The 20,986-nt window shown below is 40.2% G+C and overlaps 1 protein-coding gene across 4 annotated transcripts; it reads left to right on the forward strand.

The window, feature by feature from the left end:
• Positions 1–726: 726 nt before the first annotated feature.
• stk33 (serine/threonine kinase 33) lies at positions 727–18,614 on the forward strand. Of its 4 annotated transcripts, XM_058628639.1 has the most exons (16): positions 2,823–2,949; positions 8,047–8,185; positions 9,452–9,568; positions 10,070–10,183; positions 10,576–10,680; positions 11,332–11,470; positions 12,021–12,106; positions 12,733–12,820; positions 13,764–13,839; positions 14,181–14,293; positions 14,374–14,459; positions 14,533–14,605; positions 16,064–16,227; positions 16,650–16,721; positions 16,994–17,135; positions 17,965–18,614. In XM_058628639.1, the coding sequence occupies exons 3-16, from the start codon at positions 9,452–9,454 to the stop codon at positions 18,036–18,038; spliced, it is 1,449 nt and encodes a 482-aa protein (XP_058484622.1). In that variant the 5' UTR covers positions 2,823–2,949; positions 8,047–8,185; the 3' UTR covers positions 18,039–18,614. The 4 variants fall into 4 exon arrangements, with proteins under 4 accessions (XP_058484623.1, XP_058484622.1, XP_058484620.1 ...); XM_058628640.1 differs by lacking the exons at positions 2,823–2,949; positions 8,047–8,185 and adding an exon at positions 727–840; XM_058628637.1 differs by lacking the exon at positions 8,047–8,185 and having other exon boundaries at positions 2,842–2,949.
• The last annotated feature ends 2,372 nt before the right edge of the window (positions 18,615–20,986 follow it).

The following is a 20,986-nucleotide window of genomic DNA, read 5'->3' on the forward strand; positions in this document are numbered from 1 at the left end:
AAACACTTTCTGAGTACAAATACCATGATCATTTGTAAAGTAGGAAGGATCTCTTACCCTGTTATGGTCATTTAGTAGAGTTTAATTAATTAAACTGCAGGCTACTAATTTAATTAAACCCTGAACCAACATTCAACCTTTCATATCATTTGGATTTATTATTTGGCTTAATCTGGGATGTTTTACAGTATGAATTAACAAAACACTTGAATGACCACGCAGTCTTTTCTAAACTGTTATTGCTGACATTGCTGTCAGTGCTTGGGAGGTTGTTATGGCGTCAGTTGTCCACCAGATGTCACCGTCACTGAAGCGTTGAATCTTTTTCGACACAATTGTTAGGAAAGCCTCAGAGCTTCATAAGGCTTCATAAGGCTTCACTTGCCCACTTCACCACCACCACCATTAAGAGAACTTGACAAAAGTTACTCACCATTCTGGACGGGCCACCAATCTGGACCAGGTCGAACACGCCATCTTGGAGCGCCTTGCTGCGTTTTTACACAGGAGCTGATGCACGCGACCACCTGTTCGGCGTGTGACGTCACGCCGCGGTAGTTTTCTTTTGTTTTCACTACTTTGTTTTAAAGTTCCCTCCTTCTTTTTTGAGGTTTTAGGGCGGTTGGTGCATTAGCGTCACAAGTTCCCTCCTCCCGGAACAGTTTCAGTAGTTAAGCAGCGACACTTCGTCTTTTTTTTTTTTCGTTCCACGGCTCGTGCGGCGTCTCTTCAAAGTGACATCACGGAACTGTTGGCTGGATGAAGATTAAATAAGAAGAGGAGGAGGAGGTCAACCCCGGTCATCAGCTGACTGAAAAACACCTGCGTGAAGACGAGCAGGTGTGTTGTGTGTCATCAATCAATCAATCAGTCCCCTCTTTAAGCCTTCTTCTTCTTCTTCTTCTTTTCTGAGGTTTTCTGGCGGTTAGTAAACAACGATTTGGTCATTACCGCCACCATGTGGTATGGAGTGTGGATCGAAATGTTGCTCTAACTCAGTGGTTCTCTATTATTTTCTGTCATGCCCCCCCCAGAGGACAGAAATGTTTTCAAGCCCCGAATTGAAATACTATTGATCATTTTTTATTTATTTATCTGTATAACCCCCCCCCCCCCCACACACACACACTTCAACGCCCCACTATTTAAGAAGTACTGATCTAACTGAACTATTACTTAAAAGTAAAAATAATAAAATAAATAATAATTATATATATCTATATATACAGATATACATACTACAAAACACAAAAAACAACAACCTATATATGCATACACATACATACACCTATTCATACACACACACATCCTATATCCTCCCAATAAACTTTGTGGTTTTAAGGAACTGAAGTAATATCGTGTAACACTCACTTACAGTGATCACATCTGTCTGTGTTGTGTTTATTGATGAGAAATAACGTGTTGTTCAATCCTCTATGGCCAAATCTGATCCTTCAGCACTTTCCTTCAGGCCCTTGCAACTTTCCCCCAACTATGATGAGATTTAAAGCGGTCGCAGAGACCTCAGTGAAGTGTGTTGTGTCCTGCGCTACATTAACTGCCCGGGCTTCTCTGAATCCATTTCCTGGCGTGCATGAATAGTCGTGTCATATCATGTAATGGAGAATCTTAAGCACCGTGCAGGCCGCAGACTTTACTGTGGCTCCATGTCCACGGTCAAACTCATTAATAACGTCTTTGGTAAAAGGAGGAAGTCTGCCTGATGGAGGAAATCAGCGGTGACTAAATATTATTATGTTACTCTTTGTCTGGACTCTCCAGGCTTTTTGATTTGGTTAACCAGTGCGGACAAATGTATTCTAAACATTTTACAATGCCAGGTGAATGGGAACAGGAAATGTCAGTGTCCTTCCGAAGGATGGAGAAAAATGACAGCTTCACTTCTTTCACTACAAAGATATTCATTTCAGCCAACAAATAAATAAATATTGTACGGTGTAAAAGGAAGACGTATGTTCAGGTGACCTCTGTTTATCTTTTATTTCATCATCATAACTCACCAGCTATGATTTGTGGTCATTTACTAACAGCACGAGTTAAGATCATGTCATGATTAGTCAGGTTTTTAGCTCATTCGCAGAAAATGTATTCAAAACTGAAAAATATTATCATTTAATTATCATATAAACTGTTGAACAGTTCATGGTTTCTGCTCAAATAGAAGAATTTGCTGGGATTTTCAATTAAAATGACTGTAATTTATTTAAAATACAAAAACATATTAGAGTTATAACTCTATCTTTTTTTCTTTAATATGTTATATCTTTTAAACAGAACCAGTGTATCTCTATCTTTATTTTTAATTGATTTGATTTAGTTATTTTTTGCTTATATATATATATATACATATTAATGTATATATATATATATATATATATAGATAGATAGATAGATAGATATATATATTTATATCTATATAGATATAGATATATATATATCTATATCTATATAGATATAGATATATATCATTAATTTAGCTGTGAAATGTTTTCAAATGTTTAAATATTTGGTAAATAAACATCAATATTTCAATAAAAACACTCGACACTAACACCTCCGGCCACTAGATGGAGCCAAAAACTAATGATTACAGGTTACCGCTGAGCAGCAACTGTTTCCCGTGTGTCTTATAAACTACACTCACACTGAAAAAATAAGTCAAGTTGGTATTTTGGCTAAAGTTCTGCACTAGAAGCGTATATTTGATAAAAAAACGCAAGGTTTTCGTGTTATATCAGGACACACATGAGCCAACAGGGGGCGTGATGTGTCCCTGAACGACGAGAAGCTGTGTCAATCATTAGAGTTTTGTCCTTCTTCGCTTCCCTTACTGCCTCACTCGCTCATTCACTCAGTCACTCGGTGAAAAAGTTTTGTTACAGTGTTACAGCCGCGTCATGCAGCATGAAAACGACCTGTTCTGAGAAGGTGAGAAGCCTTTATTTAACCTCTGTAACACCAGCGTCGTCTCTCTGTTCCACAACGAGAGTTGTTTTTTTTTTGTGTGTGTGAAACAACAAACATTTTATGCCACCGTATGTGCCGTTGCCATGGCAACGCGTTCCGCTGTGAATGGATGTTACCTCAAATTAATGTCGCTCTCTGGGCTTTGTGCGCCCATCTCATGTTTTAATTAGAGCCAGTTAATGTATTGTCGACAACAGAATGTGTTGTTTTACAGTAGCTGCCTCCTCTTTGTGTGTGTGTGTGTGTGTGTGTGTGGGGCAAATTGTCTTTATATTTTTGTCCAATTAAGAACCCACGTGGTTGAGATGATTAAAATGTTAGATTTGTCCAAATTAGATAAATGATGAATGGTTTATAATAGAAGTGTGTGTGTGTGTGTGTTCTGATATGAATGTGCTGACTTCTCTTGTCATTGAAATGAATTTTCTTCTTGTTTCTGCCATGGCCCACACTTTTTTTTCCTCCCCCTTTTTTTTTTTTTTTTAAAGAGATGTTTGCCCTCCCAGCTTTGCAGAGCTGAGCCCAGAGAGGGCAGAGATTAGCTCAAACCAGGATTAAACCAATGAGAAAATTTGAATTTGTTGGCCCTTATCTCATAGCAACATGTGGAGTGCTCAGAGCAAATAACAGAATTTGATCTCTTCTGCTTCCTTTTGGCAAGACATGTTTTCTTGCTCCAGACACTTATCAAACATGACCACTGAAGACGGGGAGGAATTCTTGCAAATGATTTGTTTACAGGGACACTACATGTGTTGCTTGTTTGTGCTTGTGTGTAGGAACAGGAACTCTGAGCACTTCCTCCTTCTCCCTCTCAGCCCCACATAGACCTTCAGCTGTGTGTGTGTGTCATGTGCTTTAATGGCTTAATTAGATTTAGACCACAAGCTTTGATAATCTCTCTGTTTGGGTTCACCTCATAACTTGGTGAAGTAGACTGGCTCTATATTTGCATTCTAAACATGTAATTTCTTGCCTCATCAGGTAATGCAATTCCATGCTTCATTAGGGCCGTGAAGTTTATCATTTGTCATCAAAGCCAAGCTGTCAATAAATGATTAAGTTTCACATGAGGAAAATGTGATATTTGGGCTCGAGCCAAAAGGATACCACTGAACATTTTAATTGCAGTCGGTGAGATTTTTGTTTTAATTTGATTTCCTGTCTGTGTTGTAGCAGCTGGTGGTTTCAGCCAGGGGCACAGACATGAGAGAATCTATGCCATTAAAGAAACACAAACCAATTAAGTGGAACAATTAATAATAATGAATTGTGTACTATTTTGATAATGTGTTGATTATATACTGGTTTCTTCTTCTTCTTCTAACTACACGCCATGCTGCTGTTCTAAATACAACTCATGCAGCTGCATCTTTGAAAAGAAAGACATTTGCAAACAATTTTTTACAGTTAACTGTTGACGTGTTTGACATTTGGTGAACTGAAGTTGAAATTTCAGAAAAAAGTGTCCATGTTTGTTTCCAACAGCATAAGGTGACGTTTTAAAATGCCCCAGAATAGCAGTTGACAGTAGAGGTCGACCATCGTGGGTTTTTCTCTGGCCAATGACGATCTTTCCGTGCAGCCAGTGGCCATCATTAAGGGTATAATACATAATACATGGTTAACAATACCAATAATATCATGATACATATATTGCAAGACAATCATATAGCGATACATCACAACGTCCCTGAAAACTTAAAATTGCAGGATTTCCCCATTTAATTACAACATAGAGAACAAAATGCATAAAGTTTATGTATTGAATGTGGATGGAGCGTCTCTTAATGTAGCTTTATCCACTATTAACCCGCTGTAAACTCGATATTTGCCCTGGCGTATCGCATTGCACGATTCATCGTAACAAATAATAACATAAATAAAAATTTTACTTTGTGTCTGCACTGTGGGCAGACACAAGTAAATATTAAATACATGAAACTAGGACTGCGACTTACGATTATTTTCATAATCGATCAATCTGTTGATTACTTTCTCGATTAATCGAGTAATCGTTTGGTCCATAATATGTCATAAAATGTTGAAAAATATTGATCAGTGTTTCTCAAACCTGGAAATGACGATGTTCTCAAATGTCTTGTTTTGTCCACAAACTGAAAATGATTCAGTTTTAATGATTTCTTAGTTATAATGGAGCAAAGAAACCAGACGATAGTCACATTTAAGAAGCTGAAAAATCACAGAAACTGCTTTAGAAAACACTTAAAGCAAATAATCGATTATTGAAGTAGTTGACGATTTATTTAGTAATCGAGTAATCGTTTCAGGCCTACATGAAACAGATAAGCAAAAAAGTAAACTTTTTCAAATAAACTTTTAGATGAAAAATAAACAAGTGCACAAAATGTGTAAAATGACTTAAAAGAGTAACAGCCAGGTCGATTAGTTAAATAATAACTATTCAGTCTATTTCTAGTCCACATCTAAACAATGTTCAGTGCAGTTAACAATTATACAAACAGTGAAATCTCATATGTAAAAAGCTGAACTAGGAAAATAATTGCTGTTTTATTTTGTTTTGTTTTTTGACAAATGGCAAAGATTAATTACCGTCTGCTTCATTACAGCGTCGCAGAAAACTCACTTCACTGTGCGAGCAGCAGCTCACGCACGCAGACAGGCAGCTTGTTATTCACACCAGTGTCACACAATATAAGGAAAAGTGGCGATTAGAGATGGCTGTCCTTGTAATTTAATTTCAATTTACCTTTTTCATTAACGAACAAATGACTTCAGACGAGTAGATGGCGTGCTGTGCTTTTACTTGCAGGTGCCCTTCATTCAGACCTGATAAATCTGCAGCTGTTTGTCCGGTTCTACAGTTTTATATTGTGATGTAAAGGAAAGTTGAGCGGCTGTTTCGGGTCATATTGACATAAAGGGTAAAGTAAATATACATTATTTTGATTTGATGAAAGACAAGCAGGTTTAAGGGAAGACGTTACACAGGATCAGAGTCATCTTTTGTTCCAAAATGACATTGACTCTTTGTTATTTGACACGATCCTCCAGTCATTTTGTATATTTATTCACTCACTAGTGTGTAAAGGGAAAAAAAAATGTCGCTGTCTGACAGAATGATGGAGAAATGGAGGCAAGTCTGGGCTTGACTTTGACGTGATGAATTGTTGCCTCTAATTACACAACGGCAATGTAAAGGTGGAGCTCAGTCTGTGTCTCCTTGGGGGAGGTTGGTGATAAACGCTCATCTTTCAAACATGTCTGTCTCTGCAGTGATATTATGTTTTGACATTGGTAATTTGAGCTGTCAGCTACAATTTACTCATTATTCCGCCACTTTAATGGATTTACATTTGCTCTTTGGCCAATCGACCATTTTGTGTAGAGAAGACATACTTTAACTTTGATTCAATTAAGTCAATAAGAGGGAGAATATGTTTAGACTTCACTGACACTATAGACACTATAGTGTACAAGCCAGAAAAGGATTGTGTCCTCTAAGAATAGCAGGAACTTCCTGCTTGCCGTGTAAGTAAGTGATCATTTTTGTCAGCAATATTTGAAACATGTAATGTTTTTGGCTCAATGGTAAAGTCTGAGGTGCTGTTCACATCTGTACTGATCTGAGTTACAGGTCATAATTCTTTGGTGCCCAAAACCGATCATGTAAAGGCTTAACTTCTGGTCCTTACTTCAATAAAACTGTATCTCTGTCTGAGTGCACGTTTAAAAACACATCTTTGAATGGAAAAAATAATGAAAACTCACACAGCTATTAGTTTCAGAGACACTGGACTTTGAGCAACTGTATAAAGAGAAGTTCTCGATAAGTTCTGAACATGAAACCAGACATTTTACTGAACAGTTTTAGAGAAATTTCAAGTTAAATGTCACACCTTAGCAATTTCTATATTGAAAGAATTCTCAACTTTGAGATGCAATAAAAACAGGACATCTATGGCTGCTAGCATGCTGACAATTAGACAATTCTTTGGTAAAAGTCTCACATTAGCACTTTTTAAATTGAACAAAAACACATTTCTTTTCCCGAAGTTCTGAATAGACTAATCAAATTGTGATTGAGACATATTTGACATTTTTACTGTACAGTTTTAGAGGAATTTAAAGTTAAATGTCCCATATTAGCACTTAATTTGAAAACATATTCAACCTTGAGATACAATAAAAACATGTTTCCATAAGTTCTGACCAGGACTGATAAAGGTTTGTTCAGGACATGTATAACAACTAGCATACTGGAAGTTAGACAATTCTTCTGTACAGTTTTGGAGAAATTCTGAATTAAAAGTCTCATATTAGCAGTTACAGAAACACACAACATTTCCAGAAGTTCTGAATAACACTAATAAAGTTGTGATTGAGACATCTTTAACTACTAGCTTACTGGAAATCAGACTTTTTTTTTTTACTGTACAGTATTTATTTAAATTTAAAGGTAAACATTCGTAATAAAAACAAAAATGCACATAAGTTCTGACCAGGACTGATAAGGAGGTGTTCAGGACATCTATGACTACTAGCATACTGGAAATTAGACATTTTTTACTGTACATTCTTAGATAAATTCTGAAAATCCTCAACTTTGGGTTACAAAAACACATTTTTTTCCCAGAAGATCTGAAAAAGACTAATAAAGTTATGATTGAGACAACTATGACTACTAGCATACTGGAAATCAGACATTTTTACTGTACAGTTTTAAAGTCCCACACTCAGTTGGTCTGAATTTTATTTTTTATTTTTTTCTGGGTTGATAATATTTCACTTTTTTGCCATTATTGTTCTTAATCTCTGATCCTTATTGTGCTTGATCTCTGCACCTGCATTCACTTCTTGACTAGCTCACACCAGTTCCCTGATTTGCCACGCTCCTATCATGACACGCTTATCTAAGACTATTTAAGAGATATTTAAAATACATAATAATTTTAGCCATCCACTCATCCATACACACTGGACCTTTAAAGATATACAAGACCTGTGTTAGTTAGTGCACCGTTTGAAACTCTAGCCTTTGCCCCTGACCTGACCTTACTGTTTCTTTTGCCTCAGGGATCTTGGGCTAAGTACCGGACACCTTTGTTGAGGCAACACATGACGTGCACCGAAGCTTCTTCCTTCCGTTTACTTCAAGTCCCCAGTGATACACTCATCACATGCCTCCGTGTCCTACAAATGAGCTGTGATTGAGGTGATTGGAATTTCCAGAGGCTGTCACAATCGCTTTGATTGGAAAATAGACAGGAGATAATGGGAGAGACAGGCCTGTTATGAAAGCCCTGTCGGTGCTAAAATAATGCATCAGAGTGGAGAGGTTAAAGACACCGCTTCCTTGTTAATAATTAATTGCTGTGTGTGTGGTGGATCCACTTCATTGCTCCCAGTCATCACTTGATAATTGCTTTACATTTAATTTGGCTTTAGAAACTGTTTTGCAAACTGGGTAAATTGTGCTTTAAGTTAATATAGGCCCAGACAGAGATAGCAGTGTGGTCATAAAGCAGTGATTAAAAAAGTGACAAGTTACTCCGGATGAAGTATAGATTCGGTGTCGTATGAGGAGACCACTTGATTAAACCTTTACAAGCTACGTTAAAGTCAATGTCTTCGCCAGTGGTAAAATAACCTATGATATATTGATATTGTGCGTGTAACATTTTGGGAGTGTTTATTGAGGTTTGCATAAGTATCACTTAAATTAAAAAATGTCTGGTTTTCTTAGCCTCAGGATAAGCCTTTTATGTCTACTTTAGCTAAGAGCCTTGCTTTTGAGGCCGCCATCTTGTGTCAGCATGTTTCTACTCCAGCCTGAATAAACACACTTGTGTCGGGAAGCAACAGCTTACCGCACAAACAAAGAATAACATCCTTTCTGGTATGCAGAGGCCACCGTAGTTCCCTAAAGCACGTGGGAAAGGGAGTGGTGAGTCCTCCATTTGAGGAAAAAATGCAGCTTCACAATTAGATGCCACTAATTCTTACACCCTGTAACCTTTAAAAGTGATATATGTACAACAGTAAATACATTTTCAATCCCAATTGAAAACATTGTAGCTTAGAAACCTGTTCACACAGTGTGCAAACCAGATTCAAAGATGTGCAGCCATCTGCCTCGACCGGTTGGGGTGAAAGGAAAAATGGGGGACAGAGAGGACAAGAGGGAAATGAGGTAGAGACAAAAGGAAGAGGGTCATCTGGTTGAGACATTTTTGAGAGAGGTACTGACGCTTTTTCTTGTACAATATGGTTCCACCCATTGACCTGTCCATTGTCTTGGTCAAATAAAAAAAAATGTGTGGTCAATTAGGATTAAACCTGCAGAATATTGGTAACAATAACGATAACAATCGACCTGAACAATCACTAAGAAATGCAGAGGTTTTTGCTGCATAATTTCATGATGTGATGAGTCATTTTTAGAGCAATCATGACCGTCTTCTTCTTCTTCCACCTCCAGATGACAGAGGCAGATGTCAGTGGATTTGTCATGGACGTGCCGTCCCCGCGGACCGGCAGGTACCCGTTGGAGAGGGACGTGCCTGTAATACGCCTCAAGAATGATGCCGAACTCAGGGTATGGAGGTCATTCATACAAGATTCTACTATAGTCTTGTGCTACAGTCACCAGTGAAGTCCCACATACTCACTGGTGACCTCTAAAAACAAACTGTCTGCACTGAAAGAGGGTCAGACTTGACGTTGCTGCTGTTCAACCCCCCTTCACTGGGAATTTGACTTCTCCCTTTGCCAAATTCGAAGCAGCCAGTGCTCAGCCTTGCATGCACACAGATAATGATCAAGTTAATTAGACCTGAGATTGAACGAACTGCAGCAGCAACTTAATCATTTGTAACTTGATTAGAAATACTATATTCTGCAGCTCCAGGGACGAGAAAACTTTCTGTTATTTCAGAGAGCTTGGAATTAGCATGTACTTGAGTTCAGGTGTTCGGCTAAAGACATTATGTGCTTTTTTTTTAATGATCTAAAACTCAGGAGAACTCCTCCACTGTCTCTGGCTGGTGTAGATCACAAATGTCCTGATGTTTTCTTTCTTTTGTCCCCATCCCTATAGGAAATATATGAATTTGGAAAGAAATTAGGTCAAGGTAGCTTTGGAGTTGTTTATGAGACCACACACATCGAGACACAGACAAACTGGGCCATTAAAAAAGCCTGCAGACCAGCGGTGAGTACATCGGGCAAACCCTGTGGGACGCCTGTTGTTTGTGATGTAAAGGAAAGTTGCACTTGCACCCAAGAGTTTTTATCGTAAAGCGAGAAACAAACGGCCACAATCGTGTCTGAAGAAAACACACAGACTTTCAGACTTAATGTATGTTTGAATTTGTGCGTAAAGCATTATATGCATATCCAATGTTTCGTAAGTTTATTGTTAGGAGGTGCCATTCTGCCAAAGTCTTGGGGTAAATGGACCTTGGAGAGTCTCCACTCATCTTCTGTTGACATAGACGGTTCTCTAGTCTGTACATACAGTAGATCCATGTCGTAATTGAAGTTTCTTATTTTGCCACTGGGAGTCCAATGAGCTTTCTTTCTTTCTTTCTTTTTTCGCTCCAGGCAGGAAGTTCAAAAGTCAAGATGCTGGAGCAGGAGATAAACATTCTCAAACAAGTGACTCACGCTCACATCGTACATCTCAAAGAAGTCTACGCAACACCAAGGGTGAGCATTGCTGTTCTTTAAATTAGAAACTCAAAGTAAGTAACAATTAAGGGCGCTAGTTACCAAACTTACCAAAGTACTTGAGAAAAAAACTCTACTGTCTTGCAAAGCAGACATCTTCGGTTTTCTCTCTCTTTCTCTGTATAGCCCCTTTTCCACTAGCCTCTAGAGGAGTCAAACCCTGCTGCTGTATTTCAGTGACTGTTCTCCGGTCATGGAGGAAGTACTGAACAAATCTTTTTAATGATCTGATTCTAAAGATTCAGTTACACTGAAAACAACTGCTTTACAAGGCACTAGTCACTCGTTTGTGTGTGTCATGTGTAAAACAAAGTCATAGCAGTTTCATGCAGCCGGCCATGTTGAGGAGGTGTGATATTGTAATGGAAACACAACCGTCCCATCCCTTGCCGTGTCATGCCGTGCCGTGCCGTGCCGTGCCGTGCCGTGCCGTGGCGAGCTGGGAACATGTAGTGGAAACACGGCATAAGTGTGTGTGTGTGACTCGGGATGGGCGGTGAAGAAAACTAGGTCATAGAGACTGCAGTGTTTTGGTAATTACGCAGAAGTCCACAAGGGGCGATAGAGGTTCCGCACTGGAGCTTTAAAGCGCACACAAACAGACCGTTTTTTTCCTCTGCTTGTTTCTAGATGATGTATTTGGTTACAGAGCTGTGCACTGGGGGTGATCTGAAGCAGCTGCTGAGGCGGAAAAAGTTCCTCACAGAGGATGAGACGAGACATATCATCCGTGCGCTGGCTGACGCCATCGTCTACCTTCACAAAAGAGGTAATATTAGTCTGGGGTTTGACGTTTTGATGGTATTCAAACACATCTCAGCATCAACAACTGCAGTTTTGTTGCGGCGACGTCGTAAATGTGCACATACATTACCGACAATGGTGTTTACGGGTGTGACAGCGCCCAGGTGTCGCCGTGGCAACGCACAGGAAACCTATAATCAGAAAAGACAAGTTAAACAATGCTCTTGAGCCCGCTGTCCTTCACATGCTTCATATTCGCCCGCAACATTTACACAGGTGGAATTAAAGAGGAAAAAGGAATAATTGCCTGTCGGAAAACACAAAAAGCAACGTAACATTTCGGTTAATGACTAATTTGTAACAAGCTAGGGAGGAATACTGATGAATGGGCAAGGTTTTTCATGGAAAACTCCCCATTGTCTCTGTAGAGAGTGATGTGATGCTAATAAGAAAGCATCGGAGCGATCGTTAAATTAAAAAAAAGTTTGTTTTGGCTACTGCACAAACGTTGTAATATTGGGTGATAAATGTTGTTTTGAAACCCTGTGTCAATGTTTTCTCTTCACATCTCGCAGACATCGTGCACCGAGACCTGAAACTTGAAAACATTCTTGTGAAAAATCCTCCAGATGAAGGCGATAATGACAGGATTAATATCAAGGTGAGCACGAGCCTCACACTGTGTAACTCGACACCTCTGCTTCTTACCCATTACCTGACTATAAGCCTCTGATGGGCAGTTTTTTCCTTATGGCTTTTCCATATTTAGTAAAGGCTTTAAACGCTATCTCATTATGACAGACCCCCCTTTGGTCTTGCTTTATAGTAAACCTTTGCAGAGCTTCAACTGTGTCCTTAAACAAATTACCAGCTGAGCACAGCGTGTGTTGTGCAATGACAACCAGCCAGCTAAAGCAGCCACCTGGTGTGTGAGCTAAAACGAGGCTAGACCAAAACATAAACATTACAGACTGTGTTTTTCTCTTTGTCACACAAACACAAACACAGAAATTGGTACCATGCAACTGCAAAAGCTGCTTTCATTTCACAGTAGTTACTCCTGTGTTCTGGAAGTTTTTGCCTCCTAAATAACGTGTTAAACTTTTGTGAATAAACTCGCACGGCTCTCACAGCTATGTCGCTATTTGTGTAAACCGTCAAGGATGATTGTTTGTTGTTTCCCTCGACAAAAGCACACGCAACGAAGAATATAACACGGATTCTCACAGCACATCTCAATCATGTTTATTTGAATAACCTTGCTCTTGAGTGCTTTCCTATTCCTAGGTGGCCGACTTTGGATTATCGGTGCAGACGGGTGGTGTGGGGATTGAGAACATAATGACAGAGGCCTGTGGAACTCTGATCTATATGGGTACGATGCAACATTGATGATCGCGAAGTTTTGAATAAGTGATGTCCCAGCATGCTTTGCCATCTGCCAATGTATCTTTTTGACTTTACCACGGGGAGTTGCCAAAGTGGGACATTTGAGGTCCTAGACAAAAAGGGTTTTATGGGATAGTTCAGATGTTGTGTGGTTGTATGAGATGTTAACCATTTTTGGGTGGAACACTCGCACTCACCGTTAACATGGCAATAATAAGAACAGCTTTAAAGCTGAAGTTGCATGTCGCAGCTGAATATCCCATGAAAAACAACAATTTATAAAATCAAAACTGATTGTACACTTGTAGAAAAGATAGTATAATCACTTCATTTTCAATTTCTGCCTTTTTCCACAGTAAACAGAGCCATTTAACGAAAACCTGTGTCATGTCAGCTTCTCATCATTATGTGGAAAGTCAGTCTCGATAATGTCCTACAATCTCTAACCCTCTAAATGCAAATGTTTAGTGACAAAACAACATCGCCTCATTTCATGCATGCTTCTGCACTTCTGCACTGAGAGACAGTGAGAGACAGTGAGAGACACTGCACCTTAACATGCTCAACTAGAGGAATTGCATCCTGAAAAGTCGTTGCTGCTCTCAGGTTTTTGATTCACCAAAAGAATCCCACTTCTCCAAATCCTGCACATTTTTGTATTCCTCAGTTATCTCAGTTTTCTGTATCATGCCCATGTATATTTCGGGTGTTCGCTGTAGGCAACTGGACTTCCACGTGTTCATCCAGCCTCTTGGATGAGAGGTGGGACGTCTTCATCTTAACTCAGTCAAGTCCAGTTGCCTTCAGCTAACGTCTGAATATGACTGAGAACCTTCACAGTCGTGTCCATGTATGGTATCATATGTTGAGTGACAGTACAGAAACCAATCACTAAAACATAAATCTGCATGTTTTTTCTTTTATCTCAGCGCCTGAAATGATGAGCGACCGTGGTTATACGCAGTGGTGCGATGCGTGGAGCATAGGAGTCATCATGTACATGCTGTAAGTAGATGGATGTTTATACATAAATTAGAGCCGCAACTCATAATTGATTAATCTGTCGATTATTTTCTCTATTAATCGTTTGGTGTTCAGGATATTAGAAAACCTTAAAAAATATTGATCTGGAAATGATGATGTTCTCAAATGTCTTGTTTTGTCCACAAACCAAAATGATTGACTTTTAATGATTTCTTTGTTATCCAGAGCAAAGAAATGAAGAAAATATTCACATTTAAGAAGCTTAAACAATCGGAAAATCTTGTTTTAATTGTGAAAAAATCTTCGATTATCGTTTCAACACTAACATAAACACTGACAGACTATATTCACGTGTGTTTCAGACTGTGTGGGGAGCCGCCGTTTGTGTCGCAAACAAAGTCCCTCTTACTTGAGGAGATAACGAACAGAGAAGTCACGTTTCCTCAGTCCACGTGGGCCACAGTCAGTGACGCAGGTGACGCTTTTTCTCCACTATCAATTATTTCAATTGTGACTAACAAACTCACCGATTGCTTGGAGTGCTTGTCTCAACAGCCAAGAATCTGTTGACTTGCCTCCTGAAGGTGGACCCCGCCTACCGCATGTCTCCGAACCAGCTCCTCGAAAACCCGTGGATCACAGTAAGGCGCTCGCTCTTCGCGCTGCATTCATAAACTTTAGCCGAGGAGTCACAGGAGGTGCTTTGTTCAACAGGGTGACGCCACTGTACCTGCCGTACCATCCAACGTGCTGATCATGATGCGGAACTACCGGGAAGAGGAGGAAAGTAAGGCAACGATGAAGATTTATCATGTTTTGATCATTTCAGATATGCAAAGTATGTAGGCATATACAGTGTTTTTGTAGCCCATAGTTGCTCTGATATCTTCCTATAATTAGACACATATGGATATAGTTTGAGACATTTAATCACTTATTTTCTCTTCACATGTATATTTGATCTCTTCCATCTTCTATTTTTTTAAAAGCACTATAACACAAACATTGTAGAATAAAAGGGGGGGAAACACGATATTTAAGTTGTTTTCACAAATACTAATAAACAGGAATGTGCAGCACACAAATAAATTAAAATAAAGTAAAGAGAAAAACAGAAGTTCACACAATGAGCAACAGTGTCAGTGGAGTGGAGAGGGAAAAATATGCCAGTGTGACCCACTAATATTTAATAAAGTAAGGTCTACACAGTCGTAGGTTGTAAATGTGTAAATAAACTGAGCAAGAAAAGGAAGGGAATTTGTGTTTGGTGGATTATTTCTTTGTTGTAACAACGCTTCTTGGCAATAAGTCACAGCTTATTCTGCCATTGACTCTTGTTTGGTGTCGTTTATTGGACTGGACTGGTCGTAGCATGTGGGAGAACCATACACAACAGCCTGGCTCCTCCTTGGGTCGTGTGACCATGGGGATGGCATCCCATTCTTCAACCAGCAATTGTGTCGTTGTGGTTGTGTTGGTCACTCTGGCACGGACAGCACGCTGCTGCTCAAGCTGATCCCACAAGTGTTCAGTGGGGTTGAGATCACGACTGCAGGCAGGTCATTGCATCATCTCCACTCCCAAATTCTGGAGGTAAAGCCGCTCTGTGGGGGCAAGTGTTGTCATCTTGGAGGATAGAGTTCGGTCTAGAGCTGCAACTAACGATTATTTTCATAATCGATTCATCTGTTGATTATTATCTCGATGAATCGTTTGGTCCATAAAATGTCAGAAAACCTTAAAAAAATGTTGATCGGTGTTCGTCAAACCTGGAAATGATGATGTTCTCAAATGTCTCGTTTTGTCCACAAACCAAAATGATTCACTTTTTATGATTTCTTTGTTTTTCAGAGCAAAGAAATTAAGAAAATATTCACATATAAGAAGATGAAACAATCGGAAATCTTGTTTTAATCATGAAAAAAGCTTTGAAACGATTAACCGATTATCAAAATAGTTGTCGATTAATTTAGTAATCGTTTAATTGTTTCAGCTCTAGTTCTCATCTTGATGTCGCTCTGCACTGAGGTTACCTCCAATAATGACAGTGAGGGAGATGCAACCCTAGCAGATGCTCAAAACAAGAGTCCATACAAGTTTCTCCTCAACTCTCAACTTTCCTTACAAATGAGCCATTTGCCAAGAAGCATTGTTACAACAAAACAAAAAAATCCAGTTTTTTAAGGCTTTTGGGATCGATAAACCACAGCAGAGGTTATTTAGCATTGATGTTTGTCCTCACTAGGAACACAGATCCTGGAGAACCTGTCTCTCACCTCTTCTGAGGACACTGTGGATCTAAAGCCACTCTGCAGGGCAGCTCCAGCAGAAGCAGACTGCAGGAGTCCCGCTAAGCTCCGCCCGGAGAGAGACAGCAGCTTCTACCCACGCACCACATCCACGGAGCAGGTACTGTGTGTCTGTTTAGCACAACTCCCCTGCCAACGTGTTTTACTGTCCAAGGCTCTCATTTTATATGGCTCCCAATTCATTTAGTGGATGTAATGATGTGATCTCTACTTAACTAGTGCCACAACAGCATTTTTTTAATTAGACTATAAAGTGATATAAAGATTATCACTCCACTATATTGATTTCACAATATCAAGATATAACATAATATTACGGTCACCATACCACCTACTGCATCATATTCAAAGGATTTAAAGAGTATTATCTAACCATTATTAGATTTAGCAAAGGCACTGTAGTTCTAATGAATATTTTGGGTGTATTCTTGAAGGTGAATCCTTATTAATTCCACGTTTTGTCCAGAAAAATCAACCAAAACTGCTTCTCTTTATGGCCGTTGTTGTATCGTGTTATTTCAGACTAAATGCTCTGAACCCTGGAGACCACGTCAACCCACTGCCACACAGGTGTGTTCACCTTTGACCTTTGAGGTTAGATTAATTCTTTGATTTACATGTTTTTTTTATTTCTCATAGCTCTTAAAGTTCTCTATTTTATATGTCTTGAATTAAATTATTCTCAACCAGCCCTGATAGTCTGTACACAACCTTTCTTGTCAAAATACCTCAAAGAGTGTTATATATTCAGTCACCACTAGATGGTGCCAGATTTAGCTAAATACATAAGATGGTCATTTTTACATGGATGTGATGTCAACATGAATTCTGTCATGTAAGACGAGTATGAACCTCTGTGACTGCAGCAGCCCGGTGCCACAGTGAAACACAGCGCGCGGCCCGGTGCAAAGCAGCCGTGCCGGCCTCGGCACAACAAGGACCCCAGTCCAGGACTCAAAAACCAGAAAGCGGCTTCTTACAGCCAGAGACCTTCTACCTCGAGTAAAAGTAGGACGGGGCCCCGCAAAACACAAGTCACCTTTCAGTGCTAATACCCATGCAGAGTTAAACTGAATTGTACAAATCAAATTTAATGAATTCATTGATTGATTGAGAGTTCACTCGAGGTTCACTTTATTTGATAAGCGTGCTATTTAATGTCATTCTGCTTGTTTTTTGAATGTAATTGTGTCATGTTTTGGTGACGGGAATGTAACTACAGTACTGTGAACGTACGAGTACGAGAAAGCGAGTGTCCATAGCCTCTGGAAAACTCTCTGGGAAAATGCCAAGCGGCCAAAACATACACTCGCACTATTTGAGTGGCTTTGCAATCGCAGAGAATGAATGACACAAGGCTTTTACGATGAGTCGCCAGGGAGATTAGAAACACACTTACAACTAGCGTCTTATTAATTGTGTCGTATTATTATTTTTGATTCACTGTGAACCTTCTCCCTACATAGGAAGTAATTGTCACCTAACAATAACCAAATAAGAAAAGGGAATGTGAGTTTATGACTGTGAGAATTGGTTAGTGGACATCAGGGACACCCACACACTCAAAGTAGAGTTAATAAATATTTGTCTGTATGAAGGAATACAGGAATGTGCCAAATATCACAACAGACCTTTTTGCACATTTATATAAAATGAAAATAACAAAAAAACAACGGCTTTACGATGACATGTTAGTAAGAAGGCGGCAGGTGATTATACAGGATATCGCGGAGCGACATGAAAGCAAACAATAGGGATTTTTTTTCTCTCCGCTCTGACCTCTCAATTCCAAAACCACCATATACGCAGTGACTGCATCCTCTCTGTGTCAAAACAGCAAAAGTGTCACACAGGCTGGTTCCGCTCCATGTGAAGGCAGAGGATTGGGACCGGGGGCAGCCGCGGGTCTAATCCCGCACGGAGGCCATTGAAAGCAGTGGGAGCTACTTTGAGGGCACTGCCATTCAAACTGCAGAATAATCCTCCCAGCATAGATACAACATTAAAGTAGCCAAGCATAACACACAGAGGCTGAATTTCAAATTCACCCATTTGCATCTTGAAGTGAACGAGTGCCAACGCGGGAGCCTCGTGTTCAGACACGGGCTCTGTTTTTAGTGTGAATGTGCAGATTTCTGTGCATGTTTTTATACAGATGTGTCATTAGAATGAACACATGACTTATCTTTGATTCAAGCTGTTTGCCAAAAGAGAAAAAAAAACAACCACAAACTGCAACGTTATTGACATGAACTGTTACTACAGACAGCAGATGGAGCTGTAGGAAGTCACTGAATTCATTTCCTGTGCTTAGTCTGACAGGAGAGTGCCACCATTGAAGCTTCCTATACCTTGACGTGTGCACGGAGATGTTTAATTAGAATTGATGGCTTAAGTCGGTCGCCATGCCAAACTGTGATGTCCATGTAATCTGTCGCTAATTATTATGTGGTTAATGTCTTGGTGGATTATTCAAACAAAAATAAATGGTGGAGATAATCATTTTTCTGGAGTTTGTCTTATTCACCATTGACTCGCTGAGGTAACTAAACCTACTTTCCTTTAGATGACCTCAATTAATTTGCATGCAAGTCTGTGCAGATAACCGCATACAGTATATACATGGCCAAGAGATCTCAACATATGGTCCTTATTGTCTTGCTCCAGACTTTTAATTAATTATGGAGGAAACAAGGAAAAAAGCAGAATATAACCTACAGCAGATTACAGGAGCCTCAGGTTGAAGGTAATTTACAGAGCGAAAGACGTCGAGAAAACGTGGAAGAATCCGTTTCCTCATGAATGACGATCGCGGGGTTCAGCTCCTGTTAAAACACTGTCAGTTCCAATTGTTGGAGGGAAAACAGGAGCCTCCAGGTTTACTTTTACTGCTTTGCCAACAAAAATAAAAGAACTGGGAAAGAGGTGGGAGGGGAAAGGATGAGGGGGGGGGGGCTGTGCAGCACGAAAGAGGCCGCTGGATAGGTTAGGGGCGTGAATTTGGGACAAAGCATGGAGGCAAAGGAAATTAGAAAATTCGTCGAGATGGAACAGGGGATGCGCCCCCCCCTTCACCCCCCCGATTCTCCTCCAGCAGTGCTTGTGACAGATGGAAGAAATGGTGGGTGGGTTGACGGGCTGCAGGGATTAAGAACACTGCAGTCCCATTTTGGAGCCTGAAGAGAGCGTCACACGTGCAGAGGTGGGGCGCACAGAGGCACTTGTGGAGAGAGTCGCGGGGCGTGTGAAGCGGGTGCATGCCGGGTAATGTCAAAAGAGGCAAGGATGCTTCCTGTCCCTCAGCTCCCCCTCTGCTCCATTCACCTTTATCCACTGAGGAGCATGGAGGGGGCGGTTAGGAGAAGGGAGGGAGGGTGCATCTCAATAACCTTAATAGAGCTTCTCTTAATTAATCAGCTCATCTGCAGAGACCCGATACCTGCAGCTGAACCCACCACCCCCCCACCCTCCGCCGCGCTCCTCCAACCTTACCCCAAACACAACATCATCACACTGCTGCTGTGACATTGTGGTAATGAGGTAACGCGGCTACAATGTCATGGAAATGTTGCAGAGACGTTATCAGTGGGAGCTCATCACACATGCTGATGTTCCCGATCCCCTTCAGTGTTTGCATTGTGTGTGTGGAGATGCGTGTGCTCATGTGTGCTGCTGCTGCTGCTGCTCCTGCTGCTGCTGCTGCTGCTCCTGCTGCTGCTGCTGCTGCTGCTGCTGCTGCATCACGCCACAACTCCCACACCACCGTCCCCACATAATAACAGATACATATGGCCAAATGGCAGGTTGGAAACCATGATGCCTCTATTTTCACAGAGCGGGGGCAGGGGGGTGGCATCAAGTAAACATTTGAAGCAGATGGCAATTCCAAAAGCAAGCCTCATCAATCTTTGTTGACCCTACCCCCTTTTAAAAAAAAGTGCTCTTATTTGGGATATTTGCAATTAAAAATACACACAGTACAGCTCATTTAAATATCAAATTAATTAGCGAACACACTGGTGTAAATGCCTCTTTTATAAGTCCTTGTTAAAAGTAAAAAGTTCTCCACCACGGTTGGGTGGTGTGTTAATTTACAGTGATATCTAATCCCAAGTTACTTCACATAAAAGGCATTACTATACATATTTTAATGGGGAGGTGGTTGTTTTCATGGCAATTTTCTGCTAGAGTACATTTTTAATTTATTCATATTTAATTTATTGGTCTCTCTATACCCGCTCAGTAAAACTAATCAAGACCTTGTATGGGCCTCTTAAAGCCACATCTCTCCTTGGCAGGCAGACAGGGAGACGCTGCATTAGTATAAGCTCTCCTCTCTTGTGCACACAGTGCTGGATGAAACACCCGGCATTCAGTCAAGCAGGAGGGGAGGACCTCAAAGGAGACTGTTCACTTCTCACAAACAACCTTTTAATCGAGTGGAGGGGGGGAAAAATCTGCACCGCTTTGAATGATTCGAGACATTTTCATTCCAGTGGACGGTGACCACTGTCACCGGGGAAAGACGACAAAACCCCTTCTTTCTTTTACTTCCTGCCAGAAATGAGCAATTACTTGAAACTGCAAATTGGATACAACTAAATTAGCAAATCACAAAGGCTTTTATTAAATGATTTGGTCAATAAAAAAGTAATGCATACACACTACTCTTATCTTTAAGATCTCAACCTTGCTTTAGACTAGGAAGTTGTTAAAGCTGCAGTGTGCAGAATGTAGGAAATACAATATTCAAAATGACAGCATTGATTAAGATCTGGTGTTTTCATTGTCTTCCGCTTCCATGGACTGTACCACACTGAACCAGTGTAACAGGCCAAATGAACCCCTGCTTAAAAGAA

The sequence above is a fragment of the Solea solea genome, chromosome 5 (assembly GCF_958295425.1).
Source record: "Solea solea chromosome 5, fSolSol10.1, whole genome shotgun sequence".
Taxonomy (NCBI): Eukaryota; Metazoa; Chordata; class Actinopteri; order Pleuronectiformes; family Soleidae; genus Solea; species Solea solea.

What these genes read in the sequence shown, in the direction of transcription:
- stk33 (XM_058628637.1), top strand. Translation starts at nt 2,926, where the DNA reads ATGAAAACGACCTGTTCTGAGAAG. An exon ending in AGAATGATGCCGAACTCAGG is followed by an intron (nt 9,569 to 10,069) that starts GTATGGAGGTCA and finishes CCATCCCTATAG; the next exon opens with GAAATATATGAATTTGGAAA. An exon ending in TCGAAAACCCGTGGATCACA is followed by an intron (nt 14,460 to 14,532) that starts GTAAGGCGCTCG and finishes TTTGTTCAACAG; the next exon opens with GGTGACGCCACTGTACCTGC.